At 32.1% G+C, this 14,143-nt stretch overlaps 1 protein-coding gene across 1 annotated transcript; it reads left to right on the top strand.

Moving 5' to 3' along the window:
- Positions 1 to 220: 220 nt before the first annotated feature.
- LOC110657299 (dof zinc finger protein DOF5.7-like) lies at positions 221 to 1,863 on the top strand. The gene has a single exon (XM_021814453.2). The coding sequence runs from the start codon at positions 428 to 430 to the stop codon at positions 1,445 to 1,447; it is 1,020 nt and encodes a 339-aa protein (XP_021670145.2). The 5' UTR covers positions 221 to 427; the 3' UTR covers positions 1,448 to 1,863.
- The last annotated feature ends 12,280 nt before the right edge of the window (positions 1,864 to 14,143 follow it).

Consider the following 14,143-nt stretch of genomic DNA (forward strand, 5'->3'; position numbering starts at 1 on the left):
TGCTAATCTCTCTCTATTCTTTCTGCCAGATCTGTTTCAGATCATCTACTTTCCTCTCTCTATCTCTTACTTCATGTATGTATTATGTAATGTACCAAACTAGCTTCTTTAATTTAATTTTATATTTTAGTGAGATCAGATAGGCCAGCTTTCTTTATCCTGTGGCCTTATTTATTCCGCCAGATCTAAACTCTAAACCCAGCTGCTTATATACTTGTATTTTTCCATTCCATCAACTCTCTCTTGATGAATATCACAGGACCCCATCAACATCCACTCCCACATCTCTCTACCCCATGCATGAAACCATTCAATTGAGCATCATTGCCTCTGCAAAAAGAAACTGAACTACCCATAACATAACCCCCACCTCCAAGAACACCCATTCTCTCTCTCTCTCTCTCTCTCTCTCTCTCTCCCCCTTCCCATGATGTCCGCGAATAATATTCAGGGAAAGCAAGCCACCAGAGAAGAAAACCAAGGCTCCTGTAACCGGAAAACAACAGCAACAAGGCCACAAGAGCAGGCGTCCAAGTGTCCAAGATGCGACTCGCCCAACACAAAATTCTGCTACTACAACAATTATAGTCTAACACAGCCCAGGCATTTTTGCAAGAATTGTAGAAGGTACTGGACTAAAGGAGGAGCCCTACGCAACGTTCCCATCGGCGGTGGCTGCAGGAAAAATAAGAAGGTGAAGGCATCTTCAAGGTTTTCTTGTGACTCCAAGGACTCCAGCGGGTCCTCAGAGATCGGTAGATTCAAGTTCTTTCATGGTCTCGCTCCAGCCATGGATTTTAATCTTGGTGGGTTATCATTTCCTAGGCTAAACCCATCACCGAGTGGCCTGTATAATCAGTTCTCTTCATTTGGGGATATTTCTGCCACCTCCGCAGCTGCTATTAGTGTTACCAGTCCATGTTTCAGCCTTGATCCGACTGGAAGCTCAGCTGGTTCATTGGTGGGATTCAACTATCCAATTTCTTCTCTTGCAACTGGGTTTAGCGGTGCAATTCAGGATATGGCTGGTGGTTCGATGAATGTTCACACTGGTCTTGCATCGTCAATTGAGTCTTTGAGTTCTATAAACCAAGATTTGCACTGGAAGTTGCAGCAGCAGAGATTGGCTATGCTTTTGGGGGGAGAAGATCAGAAAGACAGCAGTGTTTCTTCAGTTCCAATCCAAAGCCAGACACAGAAGCCTCAACCCATTTTGTTTCAAAATCTTGAAATTTCAAAACCAGAAGTAAGTGGTATTGGCAATTTAAGAAGAGAAGGTGGAAATGGGGGTGATTCAGCAACAGACTGGTTCTTTAGAAATTCTTTCGGGCAAGTGACTCCAACCCCAGACTACGGTAGCGGCAATGGCAGCAACAACGCAGCAGCTGGAAACTGGAATGGGATTCAAGCGTGGGGTGATTTGCATCAATGTAATGGTTTGCCCTAGACCAGAATCATCACCATGAGGTAGACCCTTTAATGAAAAGGGAAAAAATTTATAGAGAAATGAAAATATTATCTAAACCCATTTTAGGTATATGTTTATTGTTCTTAATGGCTTTTGTTGGGTGCAGATCAACTTGTAAAAGTTAAGAAAAAGGAAAAAGTAATTTTTTGTTTTTGTATTTTGTTTTAGAAAGATGTTGAACACTTAAATAGCTCTAGTGTTTGTTGTTGCCATTGTTGGTGCAGATGACGATCCTATATATATAGTCCGTTATTTATGCATTAAGTTTGCATATTACGATAAAGATACAGGACTATTGCTGTTTATGGTAGCAAGAAAAAGCTAGCAAGCTAGTTCCAGATGAAAATGAAAAGAAATGGATATAGTAGCTTTGTCTCTACACATCTCTCTCTGAATCAAAGAAGATATGGATTGTATATACATGATTTGGATGAATGGGATGGGAGACAGAGATTGCTTTTTTTCTTAATTTCTTGATATTATTATTATTATCATTATTATTATTATTGAGGAGTTTGATTCTCTCAATCTTCTCAATGACTTTGGGATCTGTGATGAATTTTGTACGGTTATTAAAAGGGCTTGATTTGTTTTATGTTCAGTCATTGTCAAGAACTCTCACTGTCATAGTGTGAGTTTATGTATCTCTTCTATATTATCTCGGGGAGCTGCGTCTCAGGATTCCCAGCTGCTGAGCAAATAATGTCAATCTGTGAAACACCATATAATATCAGTAGCTGGGTAACGTTTTCTCTGCTCTGCTTAGCCCCTCCATAGGCCTGCAATGCTAAGCCCGGCTCTTCTCTTTCTCACTCTCTCTCTCTGAGTGCCTTCGTCGTAATAATTAGTTGAGTGTGGTGTGACTTGGTGATGTCTGAAAAAGTGGTGGTTTGAAAGTTTATTGAATAAAAGACTGTCAACATTTGAATGTATTAGATCGAGAGAAAGAGAGACATTGACAGAGACAGAGAGATGGCAACTAAAGCTTAGGGTTCGTTCTTTTGTGTAGCAAAAATGTTTTGCTTAGTTTTTTAGGGTCTTGGGTAGTGAGCCCTCTCTCCCTTCTAATTGCTACTACTTAGCATCCCCTTGTGATTCTGTTTGTGACTATAGAGAGAGAGATTACACACACAGAGAGAGAGAGAGAGAGAGAGAGAGAGAGAGAGAGAGTTTTACTTTTCTTTCTTTGATTGCTTCTGCTAGACCAGACATGGTTTGATTCTAAACTGGAATCCGAAATCATTTAAAGCTCATTTAATCAAATCAATCTTAAATCATTGGCTTAAAAAAAAATCAATCTTAAAATTGATTGATTCGGTTTAAAATTAACTTCTTAAAAAAATTCAACTGTTAAATTTATTAAAATTGGAATCAAACTGAAATAAATCTTTGTTGTGGTTTTAATTTTGATCTCTGAACAGGAACCTGGCTAGCCCTAGCTTCTGCCATCTTTATTCTTTTATTGCTTTCTTTCATTACCATTTATGTGTCTAAGAAAAAGCACCCACTTACATAAAAACAAAAAAAGAGTAGACTTCCCATTACATGTTAATTAATGTGGCTTAATCATACATGTCCATGCAAATAATCCTTGTTTCAATAATTATATAAACTTGCAATTATGTGGCTAAAGCTTCTTTTAGCTTCACCTTTCTACTCTTAAAAGGAGAACATACATACATATATATATATACACACGTACTGTATTCTTCGAGCTTTCTTTATACTTGTCTTTTTGCCAAGATCGCCATGGCAACTAACATCCTTTTCTTCCAAGACCATGTATGATTTTTCCTTTTTGGCTTGAGCCACTAATATCTAACATGCTTTCTAGCTGCAGCTAGCTCTAGCTCAACATTCCATTTGTTAATAAGAAAGCCAAATTCTAATTCTATGGATCCCAACTCCCAACGTAACCTCACAAAATAGAAAAAGGTTTATATGCTTCCCCACAAGTTCATACATCTTAGAGACTTGTGATGCTTTTTCTTACCTAATGTCAGTCACACACACATGTATATATTGCAAGCACAAGTTCAATAAAGTTATATGCTCATTTAAAAGCTAGGCAATCATGTGTTTGATAGTTTGTATCCTTTTCTCCAAACTATATATAGTTTACATTATCTCTTTCTATTACTTTTGTTCCAAAATTTGGCAATGACTTTTTGTCCGATTAAAAATAAAATTTAATAAATAATTGAATCAGTAAATATTCAACAATAATACTGTTTGCCTCGTAGTGTAAGAAATGGAGAAAGTACACACCTTTGTCTTAGCAAAGAAAGGAAGCAGGTAGAGAGAAAGAGAGAGAGAGATTGCCAGTTATGGACGCAAGAAACTGATGGAAGAAGAAGTTGCGTGATTAACGTGAAAGAGTAGTACACTAGGAGAAAACTTTTGTTTGGAACTACTGGTTTTGCCTTATATTAACTGTCCTTTTCACAAGTTATAACCTGCGAGATGCTCATGACATATTGAGATTCTGTATGGTGCTCCTCATCATCCTCAATAACAGTAACCCTAGCTAGCTCTACCTGCCTTATTATTAGTTCTCAAATTTCCGGCCCCCACCCTGCAACTATTTGCACATACTCTCTTCTCGATCCCACTATACAAATATGGTCATAAAATCAAGATTTTTGGTTGCTAATTAATTATTGCACTTGTGACTTGATGACAACAATCTAAAATTTTATGGAAACATTTAATTTATGAAACCATTAATATATAATTTTGAATTGTGGAGTTTCTTGATTTATCGGTATGGTGAGTCGTGGGATGTGAACAAATTTGGTAACTTAGTGGGAGGAAGAAAGAATCTTGAGAAGGTAATGCTTAAATGGCATATAACTAATCACACATGCCATCATCACATAATGAAACGAAACGCATCTCTCTCTCAAATCAGAGTTTGTAGTGAAGTGTTAGAAATGACATGTGCAGAAAATTGAAGAAACTTACTCAACTCAACCCTAAAACGAGAAGAATGCTTCCTTTTCCGTCATTCTTTTTGGCATTTTCTAGCCTTTAGATTAAAAAACAAGACACCTCCCCACACCTTCCACCAACCCATCTCATCATTTCTTGTTTTTGGCTTCTACTGCATGCAGTTTTCTTTGCTGTTCTTTTTTCTTATTTTAATTTTTCCGATTTACTAATGAGTTTTTCAAAGATTTTCTTTTTCATCCTTTTGGAAACGAAAATACCTTTTGTTACAATTTCCTACGTCCAAACATTTGGTCAATTTTGACATCAAAACAAGGTGATGTCCTTTTGAAAGTACGAGAGCCAAATCTATGTATATAGAATTCCTATTGTGTGCTTTTTTTCTTAAAAGAACTCATGAAAAGACTTTCTGAGTTTCAACAATATAATAATTGATTGGTTTAAACTAAATTTATTATTTAATTTCCATATGATCACTAGATTTCAATTTATATTAATAAAATCACTTAATTTAAATTTTGCCTTATTATATAGGATTTAGGCAAAAAAAAAAAATTCTATTGATACAATAAGCTTTTTAATTTAATGGTACTGAAATCCTATTTAGAACTCGAAATTTTAAGTTTGAATTCCAATTAAAAAAAAAAAAAACCTCTATTGTGTTTTCTAATTGTAAAATTTTTATTAAACTACTTTTATGTTAGAATTAAATCAGAATCTATAGAGATATAATGAGTTTTATCAAAATAAAATCAATATTAAATAATTTTATTGATACAAAATTAACATCAATAAACATGGTGTTGTTGATTTTTCCCTTTATATATGTTTCAATTTCCAAATAATCATTAAGTTTACAATTCACTATTCAAATTAATGTTCTTTTCCTCTCTTTCTATTTTTTATTTTTCAAGAAATATCTTTTTTTTTATGGGCTAAATGATCTTTGGTTTCCATTTTCTGTTGCTAATTTCCAATTGGGACTTTAGCTCAGCTAAAAAAAAAAAAAAAAAAAAAAAAAACAAACGAAGAAAGGGAACTTAGCAAATATAGCATTTAATTAATCCAAAATTTTGCTAGACTGAGATTGGCCATGATAATTCATAATGTGCTCGAAAAGTTGGAAATTGTAAACTTTTCAATTCAATTATTTTGTTTGATTAAAATTCATATTTAGAAAGTATATAAGTGCTAGAATTCATCTATGTCAACTTAAAGACTTCATTATTAGAATTCAATTATGTTTACTTAAAAAATTAACTCTTTTTTTTTTTTTTTTTAATTTTGGAAGATATGAAGTCAAAGAAAAAAGTGTGTGTAATTTTGTAAGAATTTAATTTATTTAAGGAGACAATTACTATTAAAGCTCAAAACTGTAGCCAAATTAAATTTCTCTCTTCATAAATAAGGATATAGTAAAATGCAAAAGCAAATACATCTTTTTATTTTTTTTTTAATTGTGATGTTTGGTTTGGTGACTTACTTTTAACTTTTGATTTAAAATATCTTTTTTAACTTATGAGTCAAATTAAAAATAAATAATTAATTGTTTAGTAAAATTACTTAAAATAGCTTTTAAATAGTTTAAGTGTTTGGTTAAATGTGCTTAAAAGTAATTGAATTTATTGAAATTACTAAAAATGATATATAATTAAGTGTTATAGTTGTTAAAATGAGGATAATATTGATATTTTTAAAAATTATTAGGCTAATATAGTCTTTTATTTCATCAAAGAGTGATTTTAAAATAAGTAAATAAGTTATAAGTAAGGTGTAATGCCCTAAAAATTTAAAGAAAATAAACAATTACTTGTGTTTGATTTAGCTTATAAGTATGTCAAACCTATTTATAAGTAGAAAATTATGAATAGATTAGTGTTTGGTTTGGTTTATAAGTTAAAAAACTACTTCAAATAAGTTAGAAGTCACAAGTAAGATACCTATAACTTATAACTTATCTACTTATTTTAAAACTATATTTTGACCAAGTAAAAAACTATATTATTCTAGTTATTTTTTTAAATATCAATATTATTCTCATTTAACAACTACAATACTCAATGATATATATTTTTTTGGTAATTTGATAAATTAAGTTACTTTTAAGCATCTTTTAATCGAACACTTAAACTATTAAAGTTAATTTTAAGTAGTTTTATCAAATAATTAACTACTTATTTTTAAATTAAATTTTAAGTTAAAAAATATATTTTAAGTCAATAGTCAAGCCAAACATAATTTTATTAATTACATTATTTTAAGATTATTTTATTATTTAAAGATGCTCTTATGAAATTATTTTGAAACTCTAAATTCAAGTTTTGAATTTTTATTTTGGAACGTATTTAACTTAGAATTTTATTAAAATATTATTTTATACTAATAGCATAAATGATAAATATATTGTTACACTCCAAAATAAATAGTATCTTAAATATATGAAATTGATTTTGATTAAAGTTTTATGATTCATGCATTAAATATATTTTATATTGCGTGTGTTATTATTATTATTATTATTATTATTATTATTATTATTATTATTATTATTATTATTAAATTTAATTTAATGGTGGTATAATGTTTTAGACTACATTGAAAAGAATTTTGGACCTTGTTGAAAGAAAAATAAAAAGTCAAAGGATTAAATATAAATCAAAGTTAAAAAGAAAAAAGAAAAAAAAATCTCAAAATTAGAGCAGCGTTTCTCTCCCCTCTATCATGTTCACCGTGCAACCGTCCCCTCCCCCGTTTCTTCTCCTTCTCCGATCATCCAGTAACACCAGTGAGGCTTCACAGCTGCCCCAAGCACGTCTAGTTGTCCTCTGGCAACTATGGACGCTAGTGGAAAGCTCCAGCAGTCGTGGTGAAATGCCCTCACCATAGATAGTCCGTACATTTTACTGTTTCGACGACTCATGTCTGTTCGAACAGTAAAAAATGTATGGAACTACACTTAAACTATAGTGAGGAGGCATAAATTGAAGAAATAAATGTTAAAAAAATATAGGAAAAAATTAGAGATTTTATTAATTGGTATAAAATAATAAAAATAACCCGATGAGTACCATGAATGGCATTTTGGTCATTTCACCCCTAGAGGTGAATTTTAACCTAAATGTCAATGTTACACCCTACTCCTCGTAAGATGTAACATGCTCTCGTAGTACACCTAATAAATTACCATACTTCGCCTATCGATAACCCATTAAATATACTATAAGGGATTTTAAAACAATTTTCATTCATTTTTAAATTGGTGGGTAAATTTTTTTCAGATATTAAAAACCTTTATTTAAAGTCCAAATATAAATCAAATTTTTAGATATTTAAAATCTTCGCAATTTTTACAATAATTTCGGCAGAGTACCATCTATATTTTGAGAAAATAGTTCTTTAAAACCTGAAAATAAAGACACTCCTAATATTTTTCTCAATCACAACTCCATTATTCAATCTCATTTCACAAATCAACACAAGCAACTCAATACACAGTTTAAATTAAATCAAACATTGAAATCTCTCATTAAGGTAACAAAATTAATATTTACATTCATGGGATCATAAAAAATATTTAGTTGTGCAAAACTTTATAAATATATAAAATCTCAAGATAACCTTATAATAATTTGTATTTCATTACAATCCAAAAATATATTCCAAAAAAAGTTGGTATAACTTCTCAAAGTAAATTTCATACATATAATTACAGAATTACATCAAAATCTAAAGTACAAGGGTATACCTATGATATACCAGAATATAGTCTCACTATGTCTTTCAGAAATTTTGCTCAGCTGCTTTATTATTCTTTTCACCTGCGACATCATACAAAGCTATCGCTGAGTGGTGAACTCAGTGGTGCACAAACTAATAATTTAAAACTTAATACAAGTTATGCTTGTCAATTCATAATAAATAAAAATTTAAAATTTCTAAATTCTTCAAAATTCATAACATTCAGAAATCAATATTTTCATTCATGCAAATTATTCATTTGAATAACATTTTGATCAAATAGTAACTATTTATCTACATTTCTTTTAAATCCCGAAACAATACAAAAATATTTTGAATCACAGACAAATTATTTATTTCAACCACAATTTATCAAACTATGCATAATTTAAAGGGGCGTTGCAAATAATTCACACAGTTAAACCCATGACCCAAAATTCAAATAGATGCCGTGTTGTACACCACAACATTTCACATTCTCCCAATAACCGAGGCTAAAAGGGAGAAATAAAGACTAGCTAGTATATATGAGTACTCATTCACACTTTTCCCCAACTGGCAAGCCAGAGAGGAAGGAACTCGCCTCATCTAGTGGAGGAGATATCTTACTAGACAAGCTAATGAGAATTTACAACATATTTTGCCATGTCAACTGTGGTTTCAAATCATATTTAAAATAATTTCTATTTACAAAGTGTTTACAAATCATCAACATATTTAATCATCATAAATTCATGCTCAAGGTTGACAACACATCAAACTTAAAATTTACAATCCTCAAAACAATGCAATAAATCCTTAAATGCATAAGAAAATTTATATTCAAATTATACAATTTTATTCTATAAGTTAAAATTCTCAGCACAACAAAAATCATAAATCATACTATAAATTTATTTCAAATCAATTTGGAATTAAAAAATAACAAAAGAGTTAGTTGTGCACAAATCTTAAGCGAGTCGCCTCTTGGCCTTGACTCGATTCCTCGGGTTCTTTCTTGGTATTCTTTTCAACTAAAACACACAGTTTCACAGTGTTTCAGTATCATAACTTATTATAAATCCAAAATAAATTCAAATTCACTTTTATCTAGCTTATATATGCTAAACTCGATGTTCTTCAAAATTTGTGTTTCGGGGTTACTATTCACTACACTATTCAAGTCAATTTGTTGACTTTCTAAGGCTTAATAGGTATGAGAATTCCAACTTTACCCACATACTACATTTTGGTCACTAAATTTGTTGGTTTTGATTGTTTTCTCAAATTCTAAGTCTTTTAGGCAAATTTGCAAATTTTCAGTTTTGGTGTCTTAAGTTACACTATTCCATTAGTCATCTTACTGTTGGAATTTGGCAAAATTTTCTTCATAGAAAATGTTCCCTATTGTCTTAAGTTTATTCTCCTTTTTGAATCACTCCAATTGGAGTTTTGTAGCTCAAGTTATAGCTATTTGAACTATGGCTGCCGGATTAGACTTAACCCAGATTTTTGAACAATTTTTGGTTCTGGCAGTTTTAGGTCACCATATTTGGGTAGCCAAATGACTTGGTTAATGGCATAGTTTGGGTTTGTGTTCTTCATGAAAGTTTTAGGTCTATACCTCAACTATCCACTGGTAAAATTTCAGATCATTTAGACTTGCCTAGCTCAAGTTATGGCCAATCATTTGGTCAGTTTGTACAGGGCAGACTGAGATTTTTTGGATTTAGTCAATTTATTCACTAGGTTTTGGTCACTTTTTAGGCATGGTTCCTAAATGAAAATTGTGTCATTTAGTGTCTATTTTCATTCCCAATTAGTCTCATACCAATTGGACTTGTAAATTTTCAGTTTTGGTCCCTCAAAGGGACCTTGGTCATGCTGCCAGCAGCATGACCACACTCAATCCAAATTTAATCTCAACTCCAACACTTCCAACACACTTCATTTGGTCACCATTGACCATTTTCCACTTCAAGCTAGGTCAAACATATCATTTACCCATTTCTCATATTTTTGTCTCTAAACCCTAAGTGTCCAAACCCTAGTTTACCAATTCTTTGTATTTGACTGATTCAATGCCTATATACATGTTTCTTCATCTCAAACAAGATCACATACACTTTTAAATCTATCAAACTCATGCAATAATACCCCCATACACATGCTGGCCGAAATTTAGCTTGGTCCCTCAATAATTTATTTCATTTCATTTTAAGTTTATTTCTAAGTTAATCAAGTTATAAACACAACTAATAAACTAATTTTGTAACTTAAATCACTAACCTCAATCTTTGATGTCCAATTCTTCAATTCTCTTCCTTTTTCTTCTTCTTTGCTCTTTCAATCCTCTTCTGAGGTTGAGGTAACAAGCTTTGGTGAAGTGTTTATGGAAAATCTTAAGGTTAAGTGAGGGAATTTGAGCTTGAATATAAGCTTCAATGGAGGTTTAACAATGGAGAGGGAGAGAGAGAGTGAGGGCAGCACATGGATGAGGAAGAAGACCAAATGAATTTTTTTTCTTTTCTTTTATGTATTTTGTCTTATGGAAGACCAAAAAAATCAATTTAATTAAATTTATTAATTATAGGATTTATGGCATCATGCATGATGTCATGCATGATGTCACCTCTCTTCACTTTTTCATTTTTTTTTCTATTAGTTCTTTAATTTAATTCTCGATTTCGAAATTTTCTTTTCTCTGATTTTATTTGTGATTAGGTCAGAGTCACTCTGGTCAATTGACCAAATTGCCCCTCACCAGTTCAACCCGATTTGTAAATAATTTAATATTTCTTTCGGCTCCCTAACCTAATTATTTGACTGGCTTAACAATTCTTTTTCGTGATTTTCTCTTTTCCACTGTGTTCGTAATGGTCCTAAGGACCGCAGTGTCACATTTTACGGTTCAAAATTTGAGTTTAAATCGACTTCACAGTCGTTCCCGAGAAGGTCACCCATCGCTGTGACTCTCGGCTCATTTAACTTCTTATGTTCTGTTTTTCTTATTTATACTTAACTAATTGACAATTACTAATTATTTGTATTTATGATTTATCTAGTTGTCTTAGATGTGGTTCTAATCTCCTTAATTATCCGGACCGACACCGATCACCGGAATAATAAAATATATCAGGCTATGCAAATAGGGGTGTTACAGTTAAATTAAAAATTAGGAAATAAAATAATTAACGTAAATTAAATTTATGAATTTGAATTTGAAAAATGAGAAGAGAAAGAAGAAGAAAAGAAAAGAAAAGAAAAGGAAAGAAAAGAAAAGAAAGGAAATAGATTTATGAAATTTAAAAATAATAAGGTACACATAAATGTATATATATATATATATATATATATATATAAATACCCACAAGAGACAAAACCCCACCAACTATCTTCTTCTTCCTCTTCTCTCTCTCTCTCCTTGCCGTCTCCCTTGGTCTCTCCCTCCCCACCATTGTTATCAAGCTTAAAGCTTGATTTCCTCTTCATTTACCCATCAAAACCCATAGCTCTCTTCACAAATAATTCTCCCCACTCCATAAGGAAGCTTTAGATACCCATTTAAAGAAGAGAAATTAAAGTTTGCAAGTTGGGTCATAAGGTAAGTGCAAAAATACCAGTCCCTCTCTTCTTTAAATCTTCTAAGAATGATGAGATGAGTGAGTATTCCATGAAAATGAAAACAAATAAAAAGGAATTGAAGAACCCTAATTTTAGCAGCCATGAATCTTGTGAGGTTTGCTGTTTTTAAATGATGAAAAATGGTTCCATAAGGATCTTTGAATAGTTGATATGATAAGAAGTGTAAAAGAGTTGAGTTTGTGTAAATTGGGTGATTGGAATTAGGGTTTATGTATATGATGTGGGGACTTTATGTAAATGCTTGAAATTGACTTGGTTGAGTTGAGATTGTTGCTTATAGAAGTGCTATGCATGCCAATTGAAGTAAGGAAGATGGAGGAAATTGAAATTGGGAGTGCTTGTTTTTTGCAGGTTTTGGGACTCATGAGTCCAGCATGAGTTTTGAACCATAACTAAAAATATGTGACTCCAATTGGTATGAGGCCAATTGAAGGTGAAACTAGACCCAAAATAGCCCATTTTCCATGAAGAAACCATGCCCAAATTCTGTTCAGAACTTGACCTAAATACTGCCCAAATCCGGATTACCCTGCACCAAACCCAAAAAATAACCAAATGAATAGTACGTGTTCATTTGGTCATAAATCTCTCTATACTAGTCCAAATGACCTAAAATTACATCAATGGAAAGCTTAGACATAGGGCTACACTTTTCATGAAGACCACTTGATCCACTTTTGCTTTTAACCAAATCAAATTGTTAGCATAAATTGAGTCACGAAAACTGTCAACCCAGAAAATGACCAGATGAACAATACGTGTTCATTTGGTCATAACTCTCTCTATACTAGTCCAAATGACCTAAAATTGCATCAATGGAAAGCTTAGACATAGGGCTACACTTTTCATGAAGACCACTTGACCCAGTTTTGCTTTTAACCAAATCAAATTGTTAGCAAAATTTGAGTCACTAAAACTGCCAACCCAAAAATTATCCAAAATACTGTTCCTTTGGTATGCTTGACCAGTTTTGGCAAAAATGCCATAACTTGGTCTCCAAAGCTTCAAATTGAGTGAAACTAGTGCCAAAAGTTTTATAAGACATAGAACAACAATTTTTATGTTTTGACCAAGCTCTAGAAACCATTGCATCCTAGGGAAAATATTAGCCAAATTTAGGAATTGAAATCTGGAAAATGTTAAGTTGAACCCAAAATTCCATTTGATACCCGTGTGTTCATTTGACCATAACTCCCACTAGGAGATTCCATTTGAGATGTGCCAATATGATCTGGAAACATGACACTTAGGGCTACAACATTAATTTAGACACCTTTGCCAAATTCTAAGTGTAAAGACCCTAAAAAGAGGGTCAAACATACTGCCCTGAAGTTTGGTTATTGCCTTTATAGGATTGAGAGTCCAGGTTAATACATTGACTATAACTTATTATACCAAGCTTGAAAATTTATGAAATTGTACCTAGGAGTCCCTAAGACATAGAGGAACATATCTTGTGAAGGAACCTAAGTCTAAAAATGACCATAAAATGATCAAATGACTGGTCAAAGTTTATTGACCAAGAATTGTAAATTCTGGACAGCTTAGAGGCAAAGGGACTAGTTATGGTATTTTGACCATAACTTGAGTTCTATAACCCCAAATTCAGTGATTCAAAAACTAAAATTCAAGTTTAAACATAGAGGAGCAATTGTTATGAAGGAAATGTGACTAAATAGACATCTTAACCTAGTCAAATTCCTAGATAAGGATAACACATCCAAATGAACCTAAAGAAAGGTTCATGGGAAAAATACTATATATGATAATTAAAATACTCATAAGGATAATTAAATATTAAAAATGATATGAATATGTAAATTGGGACTAATGTCCTATTAATATGAAATTAATGGTACCAATGAACAGTACCAGAAAATAGTAACAGTGAATAGTACTAAAATAATTAAAAATGTTTAATTGCCCATAGTATACCTAAACTTATTGATTTAGTTTAGATAAATTGATATACCAATTAGGGACTACAGATAGTAGTACTGCCTGTCGAGAAAATTATGAGCTGACAAAATATGTCTGGTATGATTGTTCTACAGGCTATATGCCTACTTATTGGTCATTGTGCCTAACTTTATTTCTGGCTTTACAAGCCTGACAGCGGGTCTCGTGCCCGACAGCTGGCCTCGTGCCTGACAGACGTATACTGGACAGACATATGGCTGTCTAACCAGTATACACCCATGCATCCAGCTTTTATAATTTGTTATAGATTTCTTGGGCATTGATAAAAATTAATTAAGACTTAAAATACAATAAGTAATCATAAAAGATCCCGATAATGTTAATTGCTTCCAAAGAGCAATAAAAATGTAAAAGACCTAGAAATTATGACTTGCAGATATTATT

This window comes from Hevea brasiliensis, chromosome 10 (assembly GCF_030052815.1).
Source record: "Hevea brasiliensis isolate MT/VB/25A 57/8 chromosome 10, ASM3005281v1, whole genome shotgun sequence".
In the NCBI taxonomy this organism is placed as follows: domain Eukaryota; kingdom Viridiplantae; phylum Streptophyta; class Magnoliopsida; order Malpighiales; family Euphorbiaceae; genus Hevea; species Hevea brasiliensis.